The 27,463-nt window shown below is 44.0% G+C and overlaps 1 protein-coding gene across 3 annotated transcripts in view; it reads left to right on the forward strand.

Annotated features, from left to right (window-relative positions):
• The window catches only part of lrmda (leucine rich melanocyte differentiation associated), a 222,283-nt gene that overhangs the window by 190,430 nt on the left and 4,390 nt on the right, over positions 1-27,463 (forward strand). For all 3 annotated transcript variants that reach the window (XM_037124392.1, XM_037124391.1, XM_037124393.1), the window contains one exon: positions 3,677-3,761. In XM_037124392.1, the coding sequence (XP_036980287.1) occupies positions 3,677-3,761 (85 nt within the window). The remainder of the gene's footprint in view (positions 1-3,676; positions 3,762-27,463) is intronic.

Below are 27,463 nucleotides of genomic sequence, written 5' to 3' on the forward strand. Positions count from 1 at the left end.
GTGAGACCTCGGAGGCGGGCAAGGCAAGACGAGGGAAAGCGACGTGCAAAAGCAGCGACTTCTGTTGCGCTTTTGTGCACACAACGCCGTGGCAGCCGACATCATAATCGCATTCTCGTGAAATCTCTCCGGATCAGTGGATGTCGGAGTAATGTACCGTATTATAACACCCATCAAGATTCGGAATCGACAGCCAAGCTTGCAAACTCTGTAAACTTTGTTGCATCGGGAAAAAAAATACAAAAAAAAAAAAAAAAAAAAAAACACCCAGATATGCGTCAACATTCCCCCCCGACTCACTTTTTTCGGTATCTCATATTTTCAGGAACCCCGCCGTGGAGGTGGTTATGTGCTCCATGTGGCTCTTCTTTGTGTTTTGCTTTTTCTTGTCTTTCCTTCCCTCCCCTGTCTCTCCGCTCCTGCTCCCCTTCTCTCGCGGTGATATGTTGGAAGTAATAATCACTATTGCCTCTGGGTTTATCAGCATTTATTCGCATAACAACACAGAAAAAAGGGAGAAGACAGACAGCACTGGTGTGATGTATTATCCAGTACGGGAATCATCTTTCATAATGACATCCAACAGAGCTTCCTCTCTTTGCCACCACCCATTCCTCTCCCTCGCGCATACACACACACACACACACACACACATGCACACACACTTTCTTCATTTCTCTCTCCCCTCATTCCACTCCCCTCTGTCCACCCTTTATTATCACAGAATCCGGTGGTGCTCCCCAGCCTGTAAATTTGTGCCGCATTATCATAAGCTGTGGTGATAACTCACATTGCACAGAGACAATAATGATGTGAACACTCAGCATATGCCCCGGGCCCAGCAAATTAAAACAATGCTCAGCTTGATGAGCAGACTAATCTGGACAGCAGAGAGACCGAGAGAGAGAGAGAGAGGGAGAGAGGGAAAGAGGAGAAGGGGGTCCGGGAGCATCTTGAATAGACGACACAGCAGCACCTCCCTCTGTTCAGTGTAGGTACAGCTGTCGAGAACAAGGCAGGGAGGGAAAGAAAGGACGCAAGAAAGGGGGATAATAGCGTGGAAGCGTTGTCTGAAGACGCTTTTATTGAAAACATGAAAGGGATACGGCGTGTGAGGACATCATGAGACGATCATTACCTTTTCATTTATTTTATTTTTGTTGATCTGGACCTTTGGGAGCTGAACAAACACGGTGTGCGGCACATGTAAATGTTTCTCAATTCTGCAATAGATGCAGTGAAGAAGGGAATTATGTCACTTTAGTGCTGGAGATGCTATCAAGCTCCTGGGAGTAATCAAACACTCTTGTGTCCCTACATCAGCATCCCCAAAATTGTATTATGTATTATGTAGTAGTTCAGCTAAATGTCAGCTCTTCATATTCATCTTTGGATTTTATTCTGAAAGGACATTTTAGTTGGAGAGCATCACACAGGTTCTGTCACGCAATTAATAATGGTTTTAATGTTTTAAAAGCAAAGCCTAGGCTATAAAACATGAAAATATTCTAAGCCATGAATCCGTCGTGCCTCCGTACAAGAGAGAAATTCCCCCCTTCACTTGTTCCTCATGCTCCCCCATCATAAGCATTTCTGCTGCCCTCCTATCCTCTGGACAGGTCACTGACTAAAGTGAAAGAGTGCACATGTGCAGGAGGACGGAGGAAGGTCCGGGAGGAGAAAAGGGGAGGACCGAGACACATGAAAGCTGGCTGATTGATGCTCCGTGGGTGGGGGGAAACGGTTGCGCCGGATAAGACGGGAAGTGACAGCCACAGATGTTGAATGGGTTCGGCGTTTGATCAGCAGGCATGATACTGAGGAGCTGAAGTGGTGGTGTCATGCATATAGCGCGGGGACTGGGTGGGTGGTTATGCTGAAAGCAGGGTGACGAACGTCCCCTAGGACCGAAACCAGAGTGTTTGGAGGCGGCCCGAGGCGAACCCCGGCAGTCCTCCCTCTCCTCCTTCTCCTCCCGAACGTAGTCTGTGGGTGGTGCTGTTAATAATGTGGCAACTAGGAAGATTAATTGTGGGCAAGCAGCAGGATTAGGAGGGGCTTTTGGGGGGCCGAGCAGGCCAGAAGAGGCCCAGGCTTGTGATCTTTCAAGCAGGCCAGGAAATGAGGCAAGCGGGGGCACAACTCTGAATAGCATGAAGGCAGATCAAATAGAGAGGGCTCACAATGCTTCAGTTGCTCTGTTAGCTTATAATAATTGTCACAGACAGACCATTTGTGTGTCCATTATGACAGCCAATAACAATTATATACTCCAAATCCTTCTCCGGGATCCTCTTACTGGCACATTCCTGTATCCATTTGGCCGGTGCCGCAGTTAAACAAAATAGAAAGTATGAATAACCGATTGTTTTCCTCAAATGGGATGTGTCAGTTTTTATGAGTACAGTATGTTCTTATTTTGGGTTGTTTTACTTCTCGTATAACACATTCCAAACAAGTACAGTGCACGAGCAGGGAGTGATCGGTGATATCTCCGAACATGTTTCAGCCACTCCAGAGGCTGAGAGCAGCAGGTCTGCCGTCAAAATAATATTTCCATTCCGAGCTGTTTCTTTGGAAAGCATGGTCCATGAGCGTACATGTATGTAGTGAGGTCTCAGAATAAGCTTATTTTGGCTTTTTTTTCTCCCTTTGGTGTAATATGAGACACATGCCGGCCTGACCTTAATGCCTTTCAGAGATGCTATCTGAAAGAACATTATGTGATCGTTTTCAATTCGCAGTGCTCTCTTTTGCCGATGAAGAATATGGTTCCATTTAACGGTGCAGACCGTTCCATTTCTCAAGGTTATGCATGGGCATGCAGAGGAACAACAATAAAAGTGGGAAAAATGCAGCTCCAAACCATCTCTAATATGTATTTGTCAGTTGAGTCTCTCGCTATGATTAAAGGCCCGGTGAATTCCTTCCTGCAGGAAAGGAAAGTATTTCTGCAAAGGCATCAGATATCGCCATGTCATGATAAACTGCCTGCTCCACTAGCTAAAAGGCTAAGGGAAGGAAGAGGATGTTTTGGACCTTGAAAGTGCACGAAAGAACAACAACACAAGAAACTCTTGACCTGTTTGGGAACATGTTTCTGAGATTCAGGCCCTCTGTTTTCTCTTTGTCTTCAAGCAGCATTTGTCACACTTGTTTAGCCTGAATCTCTGACTGGACTTACAATCTGTGGCTCATTCTAGTCATGCAGGCAGGAATCTGTGCACATATTTACCTCATGTTTTAACCACGGCACATTAAATAAGATTTATTTAACATGCAAACCATGCATTTCCATTTTTAAAACCAGTATACAGACTACACTGACCACCCTCACATTACCGCGCTACAGTTGGCTGTTTAGAGTGACTGACGTCTACCCTTTAGTTGACCACTGCAGGAGGTCATGGCTGAGTGAAGGTTAAGACCTCTCCTCCCTAACCACGTCGTAGATCAGACCATCAAAGCCAGGAGTGCAGCTCTGCAACATGTGAGAAGTAATAAAACATGACCTGCCACATTATGTCATAAAACAGGAGCAGTGTTTCCAACATTTCCTGAGCCGTCCCCAAGGGATTTATGACGCTCACAGTCGGCTACAGTGAGACTTGTCATTTATAAAACTTGTCAAATGTTTTGTCTTCTAAATTCTATTTGCGTGTCTCCTCTGTCCTAGTTACCTAACGAGGCTGGATGTGAGGGTCACCCTCTGCCCTACACTCCTCTACCCCGAGGATCCAGAGATGCCAAGAACCACAAAGGTAAGGGCCAGACCTTTGGACTTAACCTTTGCAGTAAAGGGGCTTATACATACATCTGCACAGATATTCTTCGAAATAAACAAGAAGCAACATAAATTATCATACATTCAATCATAAACCAGGCGCATGGATTATGTAAATGTAAGTCACAACCCTCACAGCTACCGAGAGTGGGAATCTATTGACCTCTTGACTGAGCTGAAGTTATGCTATCTATTTCTATTGATCTCGTCTCATCTGTGATATGTCCGTGGTTTTAATAAATCAGAGTAATCTGGGCTGACTCTGATCTGAATGTATGCGTGGGAGGAGCACACAGTACATAGGCAAGATGAAACATCCTTGATCTGTTGATACTAGACATTGATTAGGCCCCATATTGACCCTGTGTTGTCAGTTGATGTAATTGTGCTGCAACTTAACATCCAGCACTCAATCATTAAGAAGATACAATGCTCTAAATTACTTGTGCAGCCACCTCCTCAGCTGGGGTTTCTTTAAAAAGCCCTGGCAATCCATTTTATTATACAGTACCCATTAGTGAGATGATACAAAATACAAAATGATAACTACATACACAAATGGATTTTTCCTGGATCCATCCATCCAAGTCCATGTAGAGCATTCGTGTCCTTTGTCTATCAAAACATATATCAGAGGCTATCTTAAGAATTAGAATTGTGTATGAAGTTAATAAAGATTATCTTTAATAAGACTGTCACCACATAGTAGAAGTTGCTCTGTAACAATAGTCTAAACATAAAGTTAAAGGTAGGGTGTGTATGAAGGTTCCTGAACCGACATAGTCTACTGTATATGACCATTGGAAAATAACAGTAACAGGCTTACCGTACCATTTTTGTACTGGACCTCTGTTTTACTGGAACTTTCTTGTGGCTTTGGTGATGATGTGAGATGGTTGGTCGGTTAGTTTTTGGCACCAAACCCACCTGGTTTGGTTTCGAGAGAAGGTCATGGTTTGGGTTAAATGAGTTTGTCCAGTAACTTAAGGTATGTTGCGTACGCAATGTAATTTAACTTTTAGTGGTTTCATACAGGTCACAAACATTGACCTCCAAGAAAATAAGTATGTTAGGTGACTTAAATTACATTGAGTAGACAATATAGTTGATCTTTTTCAGTTTTGCACCGGACATGAACATTGGCTTCATGGGTGAAAGTCCGGGTGTGTTTGAGTCATCCAAACACCCCTCCTCTTCCATATGCAGAGTTTGTCAACTTTTATTCTACATCACCTGACTTCCTCCTTTGCTCCAGTCATAATTACTACAGCCAACAGAGGTCGACACCTAATAATATCAGAAATATGGCTTGTAATGGACTGCCTGCGCCTGCACAACATGTATGGCCATTTTTCTGTTGAGGTTTACTACCTGGTGAGGTTTAACAAAATATCACAGTTAGGGTTCAAATATGTATGTTGCATCGCTTAACTTTAATAATAATAGTTTTTAATTAAATGTAATTTAAGTAAATTCAATTTTACACTGGACACGAACACAAGTCACCTCAAGCAAAAGTCTTTTATGTCACTTAACTTCTTCCTTTGTTCCCATCATAATTACTACATTCACTAGGGGTTGCTTTCTAATAATATAAAAATATTACTTTATTTATATAGCACCTTTCATAAACGAGTTACTAGGTGCTGTACATCAGAAATAAAACATAACAAGCACAATTGCCTGACAACAACATAACACAACTGCCAAGAGAAATAAAAATAAAAAAAAAATAAAATAAAATTAGAAATTTAAAATCACACGTCCTCAACAAAAAAATGGGTCGTAGTGGTCGCTTTAACGCCTCGAACAGGCAGTTCACAATGAATCAGGCTTCAGTTAGCCTGACTGACTAAGCAGGCTGAAACCAGACTCAACTGTTTACCAGGAGGTAGGCTTTCCACAATAAGCCCCACTTTCCTTAGGGTGAAATAACCCCCTAGTTCTTATCCCTGAGACATTCATCACTGTCTTTGCAATGCAAAACGCTCAAGACGGGTTGACCACCACCATGCTAGCGCAACAGATCTCCACCCTCCGTGTACTGTGCCAAGGACAGATCTGTGCCGTGAGAAGCGTGGACGGTGGCAGCTCTCATCGGATGTAGGGACAGGAAGAGTCCCGTCGTCGTCCTCCCCCACCCGTGCTTTGTCAAAATCAGACCTGGCTAAGAACAGTCCGTTTAAAGGTGAGAGGATCTGGCACATGAAATATTCCCCCTCCCTCCGTCTAAGATCTGAGCAGCGGTGACAGTCTCCATTTGTTATTTTTATGATGCAGCGCTGCAGTCTTAGATAACACAGCCCTCATCTTCGCCCTTCACCTCCTCTTCATGTCCCTGCCTCCAGCCCCCTACCCCAGCGCTTTGTTGTGTTTTTCTTTTTCTTTTTATTTACACTTCTTAGACTTACTTGAGTATTCTCGCTGTGTTGGTCACAGTAGCTCCTCTTTCACGGAGAACAAAGCCGTGGCAACGCAACGCTGCAACAAACCAAATTTTTTTGGACAGTAATTCCAAACAACTAAGTTTTTACTGGCTTAGGTATAGGAAATAAACAATAGAGGGGAAACAATATACTGTATGATTTTATGAAATTCAATGCGATTCGGTGCACATGGTAAGTTAGGCAATTTACTACGCCGGTTTCCTCAAAATCGGTTGAAGAAGTGAGGTGCTCCGGCGATGCTCTCTGTCCTGTTATTGTCCTCCCTTCACATTACTCGTTTTTGTTGTCTATTGTTGTCTGCAAAGTACCAGCTTTTGTTTTTTTATGCTGTGATAAAAAAAAAAGAAAGAAAATAAGAAACTACACATTGTTTTAGCTATATGTGATAAGGTAGGGTACTTTGCTGCTTTGAAAATATATGGAATTATGACATCTCACAATATATAACCAAACTATGAACTTAGTAAGGGTTAATAAAGTGGCCTTTTTGAATGGTGGAACAAGGGGGAGGCTGTATAGTTTTATCCTCGAGTAGCAGGCACATCAGCGGCACTTCTTACATCGCCCCGCACAAAAGAACCTCCCTTCTCTTCCTTTCAACCCTCTGCACCCACCCCCGCCTCCACCATGTCACCTGTGTGGAAGCCCCAGAGCCTGGGTGCCAGAGGTAATTACAGCAGCTGGGAGATCCCAGAGGAGGGCAGCACTGGCAGGTCACTGCCCAGGGAGAGAGGGGTTGGAAAGCCAAGGACAGAACTCCGGGATAAGCTCCTGTCTGGGCTGGTGGAGGAGTCAACCTGGAGGAGACAGTGCAAAACAAGGCGGCGGGGAGAGGAGCGGGAGGGAGGCGAGCCAAAGATGTGCTGTTGTCTGGTAGTGAAATCTAAATCGAGTTTTCATAGAGCAGATCTGACAACAGATAGATAGACGGGACGAGGGAGGAAGACAAAGTAGGAGAGAGGAGACAGCGACCGGGATTAAAGAGCAAAAGAAGACTTAAAAAGGAGAGAGCGAGACAAAAGACAAAGTGAAGGAGGGTGGTGGGGGTTCCAGTGTGTCTTGGTGAAGGCGTGACACAGAGTGGAGTATATAGTCTGGCAGAGGGGCCTGAGGATCCTCCACTACTGTCACCTTAGCTCTAACTCTCAGTGCTGGTCCGACTGTCAACTCAACTCTAAATCTAACAGTCCAAAATGGAGTCCCAGCCTAAAGTACTGTGTGTCTTCATGAAGACTGGTCTATACCATACTTTAAAGCGAAAGCCAGTGACATATCACCTTCCTTTGCTTTACCGTGATGATTTATCCTTTAAACAGGCAAAACAAAACACTGGGTTATTTATTAACAGCTTGTCATTCTCAGAGGATGACATACGTATTTTGAAGCGTGATTCACAAGCTTATTTCATAGATCTAATTATAACTGTATTCCAGAAGTATGTAAAACAGATGCGTTAGACTTGATTGATATATCCACATGCACAGAGGGAGATTTTAATGAAATACCTTTCATTTCCGCTGTATATTTCAATAAATAGGCCAGGCTGTAGTAACTGCTTTTTCACAGGTATCAGATTGAATCTGAGTAGGCCATCCCTCAGCAGTGACAGCGGTAAATGAAACGGATATCTTTGTACAAGCAGAGTAAACAGACGAGGAAAAAACGCCTGAAATCTGCCTTACAGTATGAGCCTTGGGCCCTTTTAATCTTGTTGTTCTGGGCCTGCTTCCAGCTACTTTGTATGTATGTGTCTTAAATGGTGCACAACTGTTATTAAAATCCCAGGAGGAAAGCAGCCTTCAAAGCAAAAAAAAAAAAACTTCCTTCCTGACGACACCCATGGGGTAACTCACATTTGTTTGGCGGTTCGCTTTCATTACATGTCGAGGTGATCTACACCGCGGCTCCTGCCACCCCCCCCACCCCCCACCCCCAAAAAATGAAGCAACGGGAAAAGATCCAAACTAAGAGTAAACTGTTTTATAGTTGCTGCACAACAAATAAACAAACATCTGGAAGCATTCAGAGCGGCCCATTAGAAGGGCTCTGGGCTTTGCCAAAAAGGGGTAAATGATGAGGAATGGGCTGTCGAAAGGCTGGCGGAGACAGGGGAGAGGCCAGATGACGGAGCTGTGGGTGCTAAGCACTGCCTTTTAGAGCTCAGCTGGGCTCAGAGAGATCTACACCTGCTGCTATCTCCTCCTCCCCTCCTTTCCTCCACCAGACATCTGGATGGGATACATGACTAATGGATGACTAAACTGCTAGTGTTGAAACTTAGCTGTTGTCAATATGAAGGGGAAGGTTGTTGGTTTGACTGATGACTTAATGTTCTTTGCACGACACACTCAGTAAAAACTTGAGAAAAAAAAAATGAGTTTGACGGCTTTAAATAACGCTGCAGATATACAGTTCCCCAATGTCTGTTCATTGTCGCGTGTATAATAACCAGAGCTGATTATATTATTTATAACAGCATGGATCAGACGTTGTTGTGAATACAAATATCGACCCCTCGTAAAGTCCTGTTACGCAAAGTGCACATGTGCTGCTAGTTACGGGATTGTTTGGTAAATGACCTGATATATTGCCTCAGACATCTGTTTCTTTACTCCCCAAGTTTGTTTCCCGTCCTGATTTTTGAGGGATTCAATTGTTTTCTGTTGCATGTCACTCTGAAATCTCTCATCTCTCCGCCGATAATCTTCCCATCCTGCTCTGGACTGCATTGGCATGTTCCACGAGTATGGAAATGTCTTCTCGGTGAGAGAAGACAGAGCACCTTTGACGTTTCCCATTAGACACACGTACGTGCTCCGCGAGACATTTCACTCAGGCTCGTAATGATTATACCAGCAGGATCCGTCCCCTGATAAACATCACTCTTAAACACAAAAGGCTTGTACTGGCCCCCACACAACTGAGACGAGGCATATGGAAAGAACAAAGTGTGAGCTTTTCCTCCACAGTGGGATTGGCAGAGCTGCTTTCTATAAACTTTTTTTTTTTTTTATGATAAACTAAACTAAAGACACTGAGGAATGACAGATGATGATATATTGTCACGAGAACGATATACACAGATCTCAGTGCCAGCTATACGCCACGAGCGAGCGCTGAGTGAGGCTCTGCACCAAACTGTACGAGGTGAATTGACAAAGTAAAGACGTGGCCTTCTTCCCAGGTACTGAGTTCATAAAAATGTTTCCCAGGCACTCGTCACTGCATGAGGGTTTTATGTCTCTGCAGGGTTTGCCAGTTTGAAAGCTGATGAAGTGCCAGAGATTAGTTTCTAATGATCCCGTGCAGAATTTTCCTCCACATTTAGTAAAGTCATGAAGATTAAATCTATGAATAATATAACCCTCTGAACGGTGCCAGTCTGTGTGAGTTCTTGTACTTTGATAATGCTGATGCTCATGTACTTTCGCTTAAAGCAACGTTGTGTAACTTCTTTACCTTAAAAAAAAAAACAGCTGCAGAGTCATTGTGATGGTACAGTGTCTTGCAACAGGGCGGTGTCTCTGTCACTCGTTTCTGCACTGTGTGACTTCGCTGAGAGGGTAGGATCACAGTGTTACACGTACATGTTTAATTATAGATACAATATTTCAAGACGTAACGTAATTGTACATGCTTTTTTTAATGCATATTTAATGTTGTATTCAAGTTTAATGCCTGTAGGACAGTACTTTTTGGAAAGTCATACTAAAGCATTTGTTAAGAAAAAACAACAATTTTTTTTTTTTTTATCCCTTTAAAGGTCGTTATAATGATAATAACAATAATAAGAAGAATTACTCTTATGATAGTTGTGTGTTATTATGCTGCAATATGATACTGATATCATGAAACTGATGAAATGGTTATCTTATTGTGAAAACCTCAGACTGTTATAACCCTAGTGTACATGGGTACTTATGCAGGCACTCACGTTTGTGGTGTGCATGTGATCTACTCCGACAAAAACAGGACAGTAATTGCTCGCCCTGCTCCATAATACATTTCACTAACCCAGACTTGTGTCAAATGAACAAGAACCTGAAAATTCCGTCACCGTCACATCAATCTTTTTGCGTTGGGGAGGTTGCTACCCGCTGCATATCACAGCACATCACAGTCGTATATACTCCCCGCGTATGAGGACAGGCTCTATTTCCTTTATGCGAGTCAGATGATGTGATATTATTCCTCCCAGGAGTGGATTGGCTCAGCAACATGAATATCCATTAAAGCCGGCCTATGGAGATGGATGAGGGGAGAGCCGACGAGGCAAACTGGGCCTGCAATCCGTCACCGCGGCTCCACATTGCACCGCACTGTCCGCATCCAAAGTGATGAGAGCTCATTTTTGGATGCAGGCCTGTCCTTGTTATTACTAGCCCTGGAAATCACCTCTACGCTTTCTCCTTCAGAGGCAGCCTAGATTAAAATGCCAGGATAACCTCCTCAACTTCCATGACAGGCTTAACTGCCGAACTCTGACGTGCCAGCTCTAAACTGCTTTGAGAGAGCTTGCCTTCTACCAAGTGTCATTATCTCTCCGCTATCAGATGGCACTCCTTTCACAGTGTGTGAATAATTCTGTTTGTGCTGGGTTTGGGGAAATGTCAGTGACACTATTGTTTTTTACCTTGCCGTTTGATGTAGCTGAGAGAGTCTCCTGAGTGTCTTGAGTTCTTAAACTGATGTTGGATGTACACAGCAAAAACTTAAAGTGAAGAGATAGCACTGTCGGCTTCCGTGCTACTGCGAGATATTTGTTTGTTAGGGCTTCTTAGTAGTGGAATAAAAGTAAATATATCTCTCTGTGATATTTAATAGGGGATGTTTCATTGTCAAGTTTAAAACAGGCTGACGGAGCCGATCCAAGCGCTCAAAGGGCTCGCAGATCAAGTTAGACATTTTCTATCCTAAGCCACTTTACAAATTAGTCTGAGGGTTAGCTGCAGTATACAGTATACAACAACTACAGCGCATTACTAGATAATGAACATCAAGCATTTTGAACATCGAGCCGGGGCGCTTCTGATCCCATTTCTGCGCTCCTCCATCCGTCATGACTGAATTATGATGATTACAAACTTTGAACCTTTTTCTCAGCGGCAGGAAAATATGTAGCCCCTTAAATCTTTACCGTCCGTGACCACTGCAGACAAACCTTCGTTATTTATGATGATACAAACCCAGCTGGACTCACCCATTCAAACATGCTCAGGCACAAACAGACGCAAGTTTGAGGCATTACGTTGGCTTCTGCTCCAAACGTGTCAGACCGACAGACAAGGACGTGAGTTTCTGCCAAGCAGGCCCAGCCCTCTTGGAAAAAACATACCGCTGGTGCTCTGGACCTTGGTCTGCTTCCCAGTTGCACTGGTCATTTTCAGGAAAGTAGCAGAGCATAAATCACCCAAAGTGGAAAGGTCTTACTGCTCGAATCAGCTCTGAAATTCTGGTATTGCTAATGCAGCTACGCTATTATTCATTTTCCACCGTGATTTGTAGCCGCGGCTCGGGACAACTGAGATGCAGCGTGTGCTTTTCCAGCCGTACTTTCAGCCAGAAGTTGGAGCAGGTTTGTGTAGCCTTCATGGTTTCCAAAGGTGGGAGTCCATCATTGTAATTTAGGATGGGGGTTAGCTGCCAGATGGTTTTGGATATTTTTACAGCAGGATGGATGTTGGGTCCACCAGTTTTCTTCTGTGTCAGTGCCCCCCAAAACAAATTGCTCAGTGAGCAGGCGGAGTCTGTCTGCGTGAGGGGGCTCGCTACCCTTCATCCTGATGAATAGCCACTAACATGCTGGCAGATGCCGGACAACTTGTCATGTTAAAGGAGACAGGATCAGACCTCAATAAGTCCTCGTAGTCGTGTAATTATTGTATATTAGATACACGGTGTCTCATATTTTAGATTGTATTATACAGCAAGTTGACAAAATTAAATCCGGTACTTGTTAAACATATTTGTCTAGTTGGTTTGCGTGGGCTCATATATCTTAATCAGGGTGTTTTTAATAAATTATGTTTTGAGTCGACTGTAGATCGTAATTCTGGGGGTAACTGATCTCACGCAGTAATCATTCAAGATGAAAACATGCCTTAATGCTAGTCTGGTTAATGGCTCCAACAAATTAGATTCCAATTCACTCGGAGGCCAGTTTATCATGCTGCCTGACAACACATTCTGCATGGCTTAACAGCTGTGCTACATCACTAAACCTTTCTGTCAGGCATGATCGTAACGCAGCTATACATGCCATGGATTCAGTAATATGCCGTGAGAAAAGGTGGCCACCAGTGATAATTTACACAGGGACATAAAGTGGTGTTCTGTTAAAGGAAAGGTCCGTGTGGCAGTCACCGGTAAACATCTAGCTTCCCTGATTAGCCATGCAGCGCGGTATATAGACACAAACGTGTAGATGAATATGTCGCTGTAGCACAGACGGACTCGCACACCCGCATCCATTTTCTGCATGCTAAAATTTTACACCAAACTTTTTAGACATTTATAATGAAGTTATGGGCACAAGATCCATGTATCAAAGCCAGCATGATGGCTAGAGCTGCAACAATTAATCAACAGATGGCTCAGTTGTCAACTATTTAATTAATTGGCATTGAAATTCTGATAATCAATAAATAAGTTTGAGCATTTATTTATTATCTTTTCTTTTTTGCTTGTTCATAATATTCATGTCATCATTCATTTTTGTTGTTTTCTGACTTTGTTCAGACCAAATAAGTAATGGATTAAATGAGGAAAAAAAACAATAGACTAATCCACAGTGTCAAAAGTTGTAGCCCTAATGATGACGTGGCACAAGTCTACTGTCAGTGACTTATACACCACATACACCTTATAGTATTTTGCATTTGAAAATATCACCACAAGATAATTATCTGTTTCTCAATAACAGCACGCAAATCCCAGCTTTGTGTAGACCTTTGAGGATGATTCCAGTTTTGCTTTCGGAGTATTGCAGCCAACACTTCTGTTAGCTATTATTATATTTTGCTCGCCAGATGTAATTGATGGCGTCTGGGAACAGGGCGACACAATGGAGCAAAAATCACGAGCGGGTCAGGCAATCAGACAGCTCTTTAGCAAGCCAATAGTCTAGACAGATTACACTTTTTTTCTTTTTTTTTTGAAGATCAAACCAAAAGTGAGTCAGCCTTAAATGCTGGTAATAATGTGTCGCAGAGTAGATCAGAGTTGACACTGGGAGTCAGACTGGAAACATCTGATGGATGTTTACAGCTATCATTTTTGCTCGTAATTTCCGTGGTTTCAGTGTCTCCTCCTTTCCTGCCTCGTTTAGCAGTCTTTGTAGGAAGGCGTCCATGGTCCCATATCCCAACACTTAACCTTATGAGTATAGAGTTACTATTATCCATAGCAGTGATGGCCAAAACTATGAAAACAAGGCCCTCTGGCGCACTCTATATTATTAGTATTATTATAGTATTAGTAATAGTATTATAGTGCTCTTTAATTGAGAGTACCTGGAAGGATCCTGGGAGCCTTTATAAGCTCTGTGAACATTCCCTAAGCTACCTTACATGAATGACTCAACTCACGTCACATACTGTCGGTTTATTTAGTTTAACCCAAAGTGTGATATGTCCCCTTAACCAAGTAGTTTTGGAGCCTAAATCTAACAAAACGTGACTGTTCGGCAACATTGATAACAGTCAACTGTGAAATGTCTGTCAGCAAGCTTTATTTTGAAAGTCTTGTCAAACTTATATATTGCGTATTATTGCTAACTTGACCGCAGAGCCTTTACTCTGATAGTGGAACCGAACGTTGCGTATTGTGGTCAATCAAATCAAAGTGGACATGACCGCAACCAGTGTTTTGGTATTGTTTGTATTGTGGGCCCTGAAACATTAACACACACACGCAAACACACTGACACGCTCGTTCCCAGGTACCCTCAGTGCTCCAAAGCTATTGTGGTGGAAAGAGCTGAACTCATCTGTCAATTACGGTAAGCTCCATTGGGCCATTGTCTAAACTGTTTTCTCACTCACTGGTGAATCCAGTGATTTATTGTCAACTGCCTCGGCATCAATATACAATTGGGAGACACTAAGCTGTGATGTCTGAACACAAACTATTGTCAGAGTATCAGCATAGCTCACATTAAGTGCTATTTAGATTATTCATTGCATCGGGCTGGGAGAAGGCCATTATCCAATGCACCGGGATTCCAGTTCCATGGATCCGAGCCTCTGTTTCTTCACATTCACTATCCAACTAAACGAGCAACCTCTGGTCGGAATCAAACGCAGACACACACACACATTTTGTGGGTCAGCTTGTCCTGTCCTGCCTCAAAGTCCGTAAAGCCAACTGGATATGAGTGTCAGAGGTATTTTGTTGAACTGACGCGCGTTTTATCTCCGTTGAAATGTAAAGGGGAGGCTCACTTACAGGAAGTAGCGGATCTTTTATGGTACCGTACTGGCGTCGACATTCCAGCTGAACCAGAATGAAAAGAGCGAGGTCACTGAAATGCTAGGAAGTCCACAACAACCTTTTAATCTGTCACTTTGATTCGCGGATTAAGTCACTTTAAACAGACGGAGCAGGTTTCTCTGTCACGATAATGTGAGCGGACAAGCTATTTCACCATCATAATTTGATTCGCAGATAGTTTCTGGCATGTTATGTCGCTGCAGCGCAATATGATTGGATTGACTGAGTCATTTTGGTCAAACACATGAATTTATCCAAGACTGTTGTGATTTAAAAGTCCATGTGCTTCATCCCCCCCCCCCCGCCCCCCAGGACAAACATGCATTCAAAACTCCATCTTCAGAATTGGTAGCCATCGCACTGTATCATATCTGCTGTTCCTTGATTATGCATTTGTGTACAGAATGTGTTTTTTTTTTTTTTTATTTGAGCTCTGAATGTGCTGTTACACAGATGGTTTATTAAAAAAAAAACAATCAGGGGAACATAAGAGCTCAGCACAGCAAAAGTTAAATTAAAAAGTGAGAGATTGAAAACTCTTAAAAACAAGTTTAGTGCAGACAAATAAAGAATTTCCATTCCTTGTGATGTTGAGTGCCCGGGGACCCTCGAAAGAAAGCTTAAATATGTCTCCCCGTTTGACACCATTAGCAAGTGTTAACACATAACCTTTGGCAGCGCCGGCCAACTGCTCCGCACCATTTTAGGCATCCTCTGCAGCAGCAGTTATGAGCTGAGGGTTTAGGCAGTTGGATAACAAAGACAGGGGAAAGAGGGCATGATATTAGATAAAGTGGAGTGAACTTGTTTGCATGTCTGGCGGTGGTATTCTTTGTTTGCACACTGTGACCCTGAGATGCAGTGTCTCAGGGCTAGCCAACTGTTTGTTTTGTGCCCTCTGATCCATTGTGTTTCTGGCTGAAATAACAAGCTTGGTTTTGTTTCTTCTTTCCCTCCTTCGCGTGATGCCCTCATGGTAAAGAAAAATATGTTTTGAAGTGAACACACATATGTTGCACCGTAACTGGTGTTATTGTTTAGCTCTATGCGGCAGGCGGTAGATTGAAAGGATGATATTAAGATAACCTTGGGAGGGATGCGATAACACAGCCGTGGGCATTTGTCCTTCCTGCCATCACTAACCCACTGTGTCATTTTGGCTGAGGAACGGCTCAAGCTGCAGCGCTAACAGCTTATTTGGACTTTTTCGTGCAACAACTGAGGGGATAGCTTTTTCGTTCTTGTACAGTTTGGAAATCGCCTCCCTCGGCCCGCTTGAATTGTGCCGTTAGCCATTGGACTACGGCGGGGTAATCCTGACAAATACAATGCACAAATCAAGGATATTAGCGCTGTGATGTGCAGTCGATAATATTTGGCTTCATTAATTCCCGTGCCCTGAGATGACATCCAGTCCCTATTAGGTTTGAAATCTCATCCCCTTCTCCTCTATACCTCAGCTGTGGCTCAACCAAGCAGCCAAGCAGATAATACGCTCTGAGCTCTGAAACATGTACCATTATAATTAGCTTTGTCAGGTCCTAGCCCCTACAACCCTCATGCAGATAATATGATAATATGTCTTCATAACCGGCTGACCTTACATGCTCAATATTTCTCCCCTTATGAAGATTACATGTCAATAAAGTAATTGAGTCCCGGGGTGTGTGGCAAGTGAAGATTTAGGTTATTGGACTTTTCGGGGCAGTGATGTACGAGCGTTATTATTCTACCTGTCAGGGGATGTTCAGGGGGCTGGGGACGGTCCGAGAGTGTCAGGGGGTGGGGGGGAAAGGAGAGGCGAGGGGCAGGGGTAGAGAAAGAGAGAGGGAGACAGAGATAAGGCAAAAGAGAAAGAGAGGGGAGGGCACCGAAAGAAATGAAGTGAGCCACAGAGAGAGACACTGAGAGGGGAGAAGCGAGGCAGACGGAAATGAAGAGAGGAGGAGGGAGGGAGGAGGAGAGGCGAGATCATTTCTCACAAGGGGCGACAGATCCACAGTTAATCATTCCCTCATACCTTCATCTCTCTGTCCCCTCCCTCACTCTCTGCATATGAACAGGGGATATGTCATATTAATTAAGAGGAGTAGGGTAACAGTGGAGCCATCCGTCTGCACGGGGCGCGGCGAGGCCAGAGGGGCTTGAAATATTCTGCACAACACAAACCTATCATCACCCCTGCCTCACACCTGATTGGCTACTGTGGGCTCATCAGTTTAAGCGCCGGCAGGAAATGAAGCCATGTCATTTGACACAGCCATAATTCTGAGCAGCATATGATGTCACGAAAAGTATATCTTTCATCAATTTTTACACTATTTGTTGGTTTATGTGCTTGCTCTCTTATTGCCATGTAGATTCTAGGAAAATTTGATGTATGTGTCATTTCACCAGTAACCTAAGTAAACATGAAGGAGTTGCAGTCATCTAATTCACCAAACAGTCCTTTAAAATTTTAACAGCAACGCACATTGGAAAATATGTGCATGCTGTAAATGCAACTGAATACATCAAGTTCATTTTTTGTGCTTTGTCAAAAGGATAACATAACCAAGTGGTGCCCCCTCTGATACAATTGTATCAATTAAAGCAATTAATAGTAGAAACACCCTGTATATGCACATGTATATTCACATTTAAGTGACCAACACACTAAAGATATATGTCAAGTAAGAGTAAACCCACCTTGACGTCACCCATCGGTTTGTGGAATTACGTTTTTAGGCCTCGAGTTTGGCTTTTTGGTCTTTCTGAAGCCAAAAGTGAAAATATTTGGACGATGGTGGAGATGGGGAGGATTTCCATTTTGAATCTGACTGAAAACTCAAGGGCACATCTTGGTAGCCAGACTTATCAATCACATGGTAGCCACGCCCTAAAGCATGCCCTGCCTTTTCATCTGTTTCACTCTATATGGGACAATTCCTCATTGGCTTCACTTTTCAGACGTTGAAGCTTCATCCATATTGTGTAGGGTCACTGCTAAGTCATTGTAATGACTTACAAATGCTCCACCATGAATCAAACAATAATACCAGGCATTAACACTAGAGTTTTGTTAAAAAAAAAAAAAAAAAAAAAAGTATGATAAATGAACATTTGTGCTTGGCTTGGCTTAATTCCATTTTGATTATGATTTTGATCTGTGAAGCCCCTGTTCGACAACATAATTGGTACATGTATGTAGTGTCCTTTCTCTTCCCTTTTCCCTCTTCTTGCCATATGGAATGACAAATTGCGCTAAATGCCATATGTCAAGGAACTGTTTTCTCCATCATAATTTGACTGTCACTGCTAGAGACAGAGGAAATGGGATGTGAAAATGAGTGTGGTCGATTGAGGTCCAACAATGAAGGTTAGACACGTTTTCAGCTGCGGCAGAGAGACGGTGGCAGGGGACACACAAAGGCAGGGTGGGAGAGCAATGTTAAAGGATATTTTACCATGTCCTTTCGGATTAGGCCCGGAGATTGATATCTTCCAGTCAGATGAAGCTCTGATGTGAGTGATCCAGCCCCTCCATCATTGTGACATGCGGCTCTTGGCTAACGCTCATCCGTGTTGATGGGCACACCCTACGCCACAAGGGCCCTGGCGAACATACCCACCTTCCTCTCCTCCCATCTCTGTCCGCCTCACTCTGCCATCTCTGTTCTTTTATTTCTATTGCCCTTCTCCCCTGTTTTCTGTCACCATGTCATGTCCAATCACTGTTTGGCTGGCCAGGCACTCAGTCGGGCAGGCAGGGAGCAGGAGCCCCAGGTAGAGAACTGCCTAACAGGCGTCAGGATGGGCACTGAAATGACTCTAATAATGGGGTCCCCGTGTGGCCCAGACAGGCCAGTCAGTTAGCAGGGCCAGGATGGGGAGTAATAAGTGTTTGATGTCTGCAGGGGAAGGAAGTGTGAAGGAGTACAGCCAACCCTGGGCACTCCGATCAGGCAGGTGCAGCCAGCCAAGGTCTGAGGGGAGCGACTGCTGAACAAGACGTCAGATTAGTATTGATATGTGTCACGCTGGAGGTTGCCAGGCTGTTTGTTTAAAAGAGTGCCTCAGAGTGGTAGCGGCCACGCGGTAATTGATGTCTAGCTCAAGAGGAGAAGCTCGAGGACAACCTGACGCGGCTGCTGCCGAGCGAAAGGCGAGACCTTTGCGAAAGGACCGTTGTCAGTTTCATGGAGGAAGAAAGTGCCGCACCTGTGTCACCCGTGCAAGTTTTTTATGCACGTGTAAAAACTCCAGCAGCCGCTCGTCTCGTGGCTACATTTGCCGGCCGTCTCTTGATTTGATGGAAACCGCCACTGACGGGTAGCGAGGTGCCATTTTGTCCACCGATGCGTGAAGTCCATCATTGTCTGCGTAGTTGAGTTTAGTTAACATGGCACTTAGCGACTGACATTGCTTTAGAGCCGGCAAAACACTGTCATTGCCGTGTCATTTATCTTTCGCTAACCAATTTTTGATGTTTTCCCCTGCTGAACGCCTCGCTGAGCGCTGCTGGGCGTGGTCGGCTATAGACAGAGCTTCTGTGCCCTCTAAGTGTAAACTGCATTTCAACCCCTCCCAACACATTTCGAGCCCTGATATCAGAGGGAACAGGTCGCCCAGCACCTTCCGCTGATAAAGCCACTGCCGTCCTTTCTAGTATGGCTATCTAGTAACAAGCTACTTCCCTTTGAACAGTTTTATGTGGTTGTAATTGACCTGACAATGGGGTTCATTATGCAGTCCCTTTCATGCTGTTTTGCCTGATAATTATTATTTAATGTGTTCGGATGGAGAGCATCATTAATTCATCCCTTCCTCCAATGTCAAAGAGATGAACAGTGAAGTTATCACTCTCTGGTGATTAATATTATGCTCTTTTGTTATTGAATCCTGTCCCAGTGATTAAACCTTCATTGAGTGACTCACCAGCCCGCTCTTATTAACGGCGCCATTACCGAACACAGCCAAACCCCTAATTGCGATTTTCACTTTTTCTTTCTATTTTCGGTCAGAGGTTTGAACCACTTATCTGTGCTTTTCTTTTAATTAGAAATCCCGCGCGTAATGAAGAACACAATCGATCAGTGTCAGGGCGCGTGGTGTGCGTGCGTGGTGATTTGTGATCCGCATGTTGACAGAGAAAATGAGCGCCCGTGATTACCGGCGTCATTAGCGGTTTCATGTGCCCTTAAGGGTAGGCGAACACTTTTAATATCTCTAGCTGTAAATAACAAGCTTGTCATTATTGTGCATACAGAGGAGGTTTTTTTTTTGTTGTTGTTTTGTTTTCATCACTTGCAAGGTCTGTGCTGCCAGTGAGTTGGCTAGAGGATGCCTTGAGTAAAGGCACTCCAAGGGGACTCGGGACTTTGTGAACTGTCCCCCGCCTTAAAGCACCCTCCTTCCTCCTCCTTATCTCCAGACTCCAGAGCTACTGTAACCAGTGTTCTGTCCCGGCTCCATGTGGAATAAATGTCACTGAAATTAATTTCACCATTTTTTTTATTTTTTTTTTCATTAGACCCCCCGCAACGGTAATCTCTTTCCTCAGTCAAAATTTATGTGCCCCAGAATTCAATTTCCTTCTCATCCTCATAAGTTGGAAGTACAAAGACTGATAGGCATTCATCTGGTTATAACTGTAATTCACCCATCAATGAATAATGCCATCCTCAATTTAAAGTGTTTGATTATAGCCATTTAGTGAACTGACAATGATGGAGTGTCGTTTTTCAGATGAGAACCAATGTTTCCCATAGCCCCCAAACGTAACTGATACGCACTCCTCGGCATGTCTGATTATCGATCACACGATTTCCTCTATGTTGATTAAGTTTCTCTGTTTATTCTATCAATATTGTCCTGAATCACACAGCTAGCCCTCTCTTAGCTCCTGAAGTTCCTCTAGAAAGCACACAGAATGTGTTATTGTTGCACTTTAAGGAGAATCATGTGGCAAAATCAACCCGGTATTGATCAGAGCTGGTTGAGCCACGACCCAGCAACCTTCCCCTGACAGCCTATCAGCCTGTGGCAATAGCAAATCTTTCAACTCTCCATCTCTTGCACACACACACACACACACACACACACACACACACACACACACACACACACACACACACACACAGTCTTCCACTTTTTACATCCTTTGTCGGCCCTCTACCTGTGTGTGTGTGTTTGTCTGAGTCATGCACACAGTTCTTAAATCTCTCCCCTCTCTTTTTCCATCTCACTTCCACCCCAATAATTTAACACTCCAGCGTGAACTATATAAAGTCAAAACAAGCGCCTAATGAAAGTTTGCGCTGCAACAGTGGAAGCGCAAAAAAAAATCCATCACGGTGAATTACAGCCCGAGAATGCATCTGTATACGTTGTGTGCCGGCGTATACACTGCGGCGGGGAAAACATGACGTCTGACTGAGGTGACAGACTAACCGCTGACTGACGGACTGACTTACTGACTGACAGCAAGTACACAACACGCCAGGCTGCCTGCTGAGAAGTGTTTGGAAAGTCTGACGTCCAAGCCTCATCAAATGTCAACGGAGAAGGCAACCGTTATGTTGTCTTTCTCCTGCGTGATGGACAGGCGTAGCCAAGACTATTGCCACAAATCATAATCAATTCGGCAACTGAAACGTTCCTTATACGCCCATAAAATAGCAGATTTAAGCATGCACTTGTTGGTATTTACTTAAAGCTGCTGGATGTTTCACTGTCCTGTATTTAGTGCTGCAGCTCGTTAGAGTGGCTCCCTCGTTGTAAGCAGTATAATCCTCTCCTTCCTGTCTCCCCTGCCCTCCCTCCATCCCTCTTTCTCTCTGCCTTCTCCCCAGCCTCTGCCTGGGTGAAAAATGGGGCGCATTTCCCTGATAGCGTGTGTGGATGTGGAGAGTATAAATGGCTAATGAATTACAGATGAACATTGACGCAAATTAATCTTCCTGATGTCCCAGGGTTATATGGCAGCTATTTAAAAGTTTAATCAATACGCTGAAGTTGAGAACATGCAGGCGCTGCAGTTGTTTGGCCGCAGTAAACAGCCAGGAGGGGAACAGGGAAGGCCCGAGCCCAGGGCATGCATCATAATGACAGCTATTTATGTTTAATGGACTAAATATTTTTTATTGCGAGAGGACAAATGTCACTTTCATTTTCAAAGTTACGCGCAGGCGTTTTAAGTTTGTGGCCCGAGAGAGACGGGTGACACCGCGGCTGTTGGAATGGTGAACTAATCGACAGGGGAGTCTTTCAGTGGGGTAAAGATGGAGTAAGGATGGCGTTAGTTCCAACGTGTCGTATTAAGCCTTCGCTCCTTTTGTGAGAAATGTGCGTCATAAAAATGATAATGAGATGCTCCTCATATTGGTGCCATCAATATGTTTTACCTAAGTGACGTTCCCTCTTGCTCTGCGTTTTCAGCTACCATTCACCCTCTTTCGTTTGCATGCATACATGCACATACTGTCCATGTATGCATGTATTATTGAGTATCTATAAAGCTAGAGTATCTATAGTTTGTGTTTTTTCAACTTTTTTTTGCAGGTAATACCAACCAGTCCATTTTTCAACAACAAATTCACCTCTCACTAGAGCCTGACTGATGCTAGCTTTTTTTGGTCTGATGCCGATGTTGGGAAGTAAAACAATTTCCAGAGATATTCTTATTTACCTAAGATATTTACATAAGCACCCATTTTTTGCAGTTATCCCTCAAATGTGTCTTTGTCAAACTCTTGTGAAAAAGATATGTCCATAATGGAGGCAGGATATTTTACTGCTTAATAACAAACCTTCTCGTCCAGAGTGGCATATGAGCACTGAAACGGTAAACCTCACAGGGACTTTTAAGTGATTATAAATATCCCTTAGCATCTCTCTCTCTCTGCATTACAATCTCTATAGAATAAAATACATCATAGCTGCCAGCTACTCTGCTGCTCTCTCATTAACAAAAATAAAGAAAATCTGGTAAATCAAGTGAAAATACATTAGTACAACAGAAGATAGATTAATGGGTAGAGTAGGTGTTTTGGCTTTGATTTTATTTCATATTAAAGGTTTGTTCGCAGAGCAGAGCATGATTTTCTCTGCTAACATATTACAAATGGCAATAAACTACAAAAAAAAAAAGTCACACAGGTAGTGGCTTGACTCAGCAGAACAGTATATTCAGCTTTGCCTGCTGGGAAATTAACTAAGTACAACACTTTTAACAGTTTATTGTGGTTTCTGCATTTGTTTTAAAGTAGTCATTGCTGGATGGCGGGATGAAATACTCTTCTGGAGCAAACATGTCCTGCATGGCCTTTGCATTACATTACATTCCTGCTGGCACCATGCTGGTGCCAAATCCAGCCTAGGCCTGGTTACATAATTGATTTCAGTTTGTATTTGATTGGTCTCAAATGTCTTGATTCTGTGAGCAAACACTTCCAGCTGCACTGTTACTAGAAGAATAAACAGATTAGAAAATGCTAACACTAGCACTCAGATCCAGCATACCAATACTAAGTGAAACAATTCCATTTCTCTCCTTGGCAATGTGCTGTGTGTGCCAGCTCGACTCTCAGTAGGCTGAATCGCAGTCCACTGGCTGTTGGTTTATGGGACGCAGGGGGGTTATCTATCTGCAGGCCTCCCTATAGAGAGGAGGTGGCGACTCCATCTCATGACGTTGGGCTGAACTGATAAAAGGACAGCCGGAGATGGATCGTGTCCACAATAATAGCCCTGGCTCACAGCAGCCTACGCCCCAAGCTCATAAGTCACTCTCGCACCAACTCTTATGGATGCCTGCCCTCAGCTCCATCTGACCCCATCCCCCACCTGCCCAGCAGTGTTATTTCAGCCTTTGGAGATAATACAGAGTGTAAGTGTAATTGCCTTGTTAATTGGCTTTTTTTTTTTTTTCTCATTGCGTTTTTTTCTCTGATGGATGGCAGCACTGATGGAATTTTTGGCTAAGTGACCAAAACTAAAGGATCGGACAGAAAAAGAGGCGGAGCAAAAAAAAAAAAAAAAGTAAATACAAAATGCAGCAAACAACCAGAATGAAAAAGCGAGCGAGAGAGAGGAAACGAAGAGAGAAAATAAGAGTGTGGAGAAGGAGAAAGACAGAGTGGAAGCAGTTGAGACGAGAGGGGAGGATGGATGTGAGAAGGAGGCTGGGCAAGAATACTGGGAGTGGAGGGAGTGGATTCATGCCGAGAATAGATAACCTTGATGTTAAAAGCTACATCCGTTGGATGTGTCTTTCTGTGACATATTGATGGCCCTTGAAAAGAGTCAAGCTGATTGTATGCAGGGAACAATCATTAAACCCACTCCATCTCCCGCCCCTCTCTGACTCGTTCTCTCTCTTGTACGTGTGTGTGAGCATGCATCGACAATTGTGTGTGGGCTGATTGAATGCAGTTTTTAAGCAGGCTAAGTGAGTTAATATTTTGAGTAATATCTACAAGTACATTCAGACAAACCAAAGTCCTTGTTGAGTGTTGTGTGTGAGATTAATTTTCGAGACCAGACACACTAAACCGAGTTTAAAGAACTTGTAGCGTCAAAGGTCGACTGTTGGGATGCCTCGCGTTACCTTTGCCGTCACTAAAAAGCTTCACATGAACACCCTGCGAAGACTAGAGTTAAAAGCCAATCAGTATTTTCTGATGCCTCCTTGAGAGGAAATAACTCTCCATACCACCAGGTGGTGGTAGTTTGTATGTGTCATTGAAAAAAACTAGGAGACTTCTTGACTGCTAATACAGACCATAATTTTAACCACTCTTTTGCCATTATAGCCACTTCTAATCCAGAATATGTCCGACAGGAAGTTGCAAAAGACGCTGCGTTGTTTTGGTTGCTCAACCTGATGGGCTCCGTCGAAGATTCCATATGCTCATTTGGCGGAGAGGTGTCAACAAGGGCCAACTAGTGCAGATGTTGCGGGACGTGCCTCAAAACGAGTGCCACAGATGTTCACCTAAAATTAGGGGCATATAACGATGTAGAAAAGACCAAACCATCAACACCTGATTGGCACCACAAACATTTTGTCCTTAGTTCATCCTCAACCAAACTTTTACTTGCCGGGATGATGCAGTGTCTCGGCCACACTCTCTTGGGCTTTGCAAATCTTACTTGCAACACGACGCAGACCAATCAGTTTCAGTTGGGTAGCAGAACTCAGCCTAACTTTCCTAACTCACACTTCCCATCCCTGTGATCTACTGGTCCTGGTAACTGATGTTCTCTAAGTATAAACTTACACACTATGACATTTCAACTTTCTAAAAACAGCATATGAAAGATACTCTGAGGCTGGTGGAACAGAGGCAAGCTTTGAAAGAGACATCTGTTCAGTTGGATGAAATCAGACAGTCTTTCTACTAAATTATAAAGTATTTTATGTGTTGGAAAATTGAGGCACACAGTATCCAGCGGAAAAAAAATATATATTTTTAGGAGAAAAACTTCTGCTTAGAGACCCAGGAGACAGTTCAGTAGGAGTTTCTGCAAACACTGAAATATCTTTAGTTAACCTCACTGGTCCTCACTGTGGAGATATACTACCTGGACCCAGCTGTTATTTGAAAGCTGGGACCCGTATGCATGCAAAACCGAGAAATGTCAGACCCATTCCCACCCATTTCACAGCTGACTGCTATTCAACAGTTAGTGTTAATTTAAAAGTGTGTCAGAGCACAACTTTGCGTATCACCTCGTGTGGCTTCGGTTGCCTTTTCCCTTGTTTGGAATCAGCTTTGCAGTTTTGTTGCATCTAGCATAGCAAAGACGACACCGACAGTTTGCCTTTTGATATATAGCAAAGATCTTCATTGCAGTGGCTTTTACCATGTTCTTATTTTCTGTCATCTGTGCTCTCTGAGACAAGCCCAGCCTCTAGTCTCTGACCCTTGCCACCACTTCCTGAGTAGGGTCATGCAACAACACATCAACACATGCAACGAGCATCACTGAATGCACTTTTGACAGAACTCATTGTAATTAACAGAGTTGTTTTTTTTTTTTACCCTGCGCTTACTGTTCATACTTTATGAAGAAAAACGATGTATTCATTAGGAAAACTTTCCTTGCCATGTGTTGATTTCATAGCGGAGCGCTGTACATTGGAGGCTTTGTACAGCTGGCTCACTCACACTGTGGCAGAGTGGCCCATCAGGCCCCCGCGGAGAGGACACATGCTTTGGGTAATCAGCTCTGAAAAGACCAGACTGTTTGACGATGAACCCACGCTGCAGCATTCACCGCGAGGAAGATGCGAGATACGGACTGCACGGCCCTTTAATAAAGACAGGAGGGTTGGTTGCTCCCCTTAAAAACAACAAGGTGCTGCGTGACATATGCAGAACAAAGGCCTGATTGTTCCTCCACCAGGCCATGATGGAAACATTAGCCTCCACATCACTTTGTTAATCTGTCACTTTAATGGCTGCCCCCACTGTTCTCCCTGCGTGCCGTGTTCGCGCGCACGAGATGAAAGTGTGTACGGGGTTGGCGATAATGTGTATATGGTTGAGAGTGTGGGTGTTGATTCAAGTGTGCTCATCCGTGGCTTAGGATACACAGAGGATGTTGTAGACTACTGGCTCTGGCACTGTACCACTCGTTATTAACTATCAGTTCATCAGGCGGAACCCCACAGGCGCGAGCGTGGCCTCAGAAGGCGTTATGTAAGAGCGAGTGTGGCTTCGTTATTCCCTTCCTCTCTCTCTAACCACCCCATCTTTCTCCTGGTTCCTCTTCGTAATAACAGCGAGCTCTCGCTGTGAAGGGGAACGCGGCGAACTGGAATGTGTTTATGCACAAAACACACTGCTTAATGTAACGCTGAAATATATCCGGAGCCCAAGCCAGGTTGTGCAGAAAATTAAGAGACACATTCGTGCACTTCTTCACCCAATGGGAAACAGACCTCATCCCTGTTCTTTGTTCTGCTCAATCCCCTATTTACTCCTCCTCTCCTTTGATCACATCTATGGCTTGATTTTTTTATTTTTTTTCTTAAAGCGCTGCTGGAGAGTTACAGGTCACACGACGGCAGAGTTTTTCCGACTGGTCCTGGAGAATCTCCGAATGTGTTCCCTCCAATCCCTCTCCGTCCCCACGGGCTGGTGACGAGCTCAGCAGAGTGTGAAGGCTTGAGGGGCCTTTAGCTTTAGTTCCTTCATCTGTGAAGGTTATCTCTGAAAGGCTTTGGTTGCAACCTACAAATATATCCCCTCTAGGGTAATATCTTATAGGAGCCGCCTCGGTTCTGGTACCTCAGTGGGTAATCTCTTTAAGGGCCCCGCTCCTGGAGAGAGTGAGTTTCTCGCCGGGTAAACTGTGAATATGTGAAAGGCCCCGGCGCCCATGTGATCAGAGCGCTTCGAGACACCCCGAGTCCTGTGGTGTCAAGCCCGGTCTCAAGCCGTGGCACCTATATCCCCAGGCAAATCACGGCAGCTGGAATTCTCCTCCCCCTGCCCCAACATCCTCACAGCACACACACACACACACACACACACACACACACACACACACACACGTATATGTATCCCTCACACACCGAGGAAGCAGGCAGGCATGGAGCTGGTCCCGGATTTTATCGGAGGTGACAGCTCCTCACACTTCAGTGTTTGGATCACCTCAAGTAGCTGGGCTATGAGGGGAAATGAGCACTGCTCCACTACAAAGTCCAGATTTAGATTGACTGAGCTTGTCCTCGGGCCTGTGGGCTGCTGCT

Source organism: Acanthopagrus latus, chromosome 15 (genome assembly GCF_904848185.1).
Source record: "Acanthopagrus latus isolate v.2019 chromosome 15, fAcaLat1.1, whole genome shotgun sequence".
NCBI classification, from domain to species: domain Eukaryota; kingdom Metazoa; phylum Chordata; class Actinopteri; order Spariformes; family Sparidae; genus Acanthopagrus; species Acanthopagrus latus.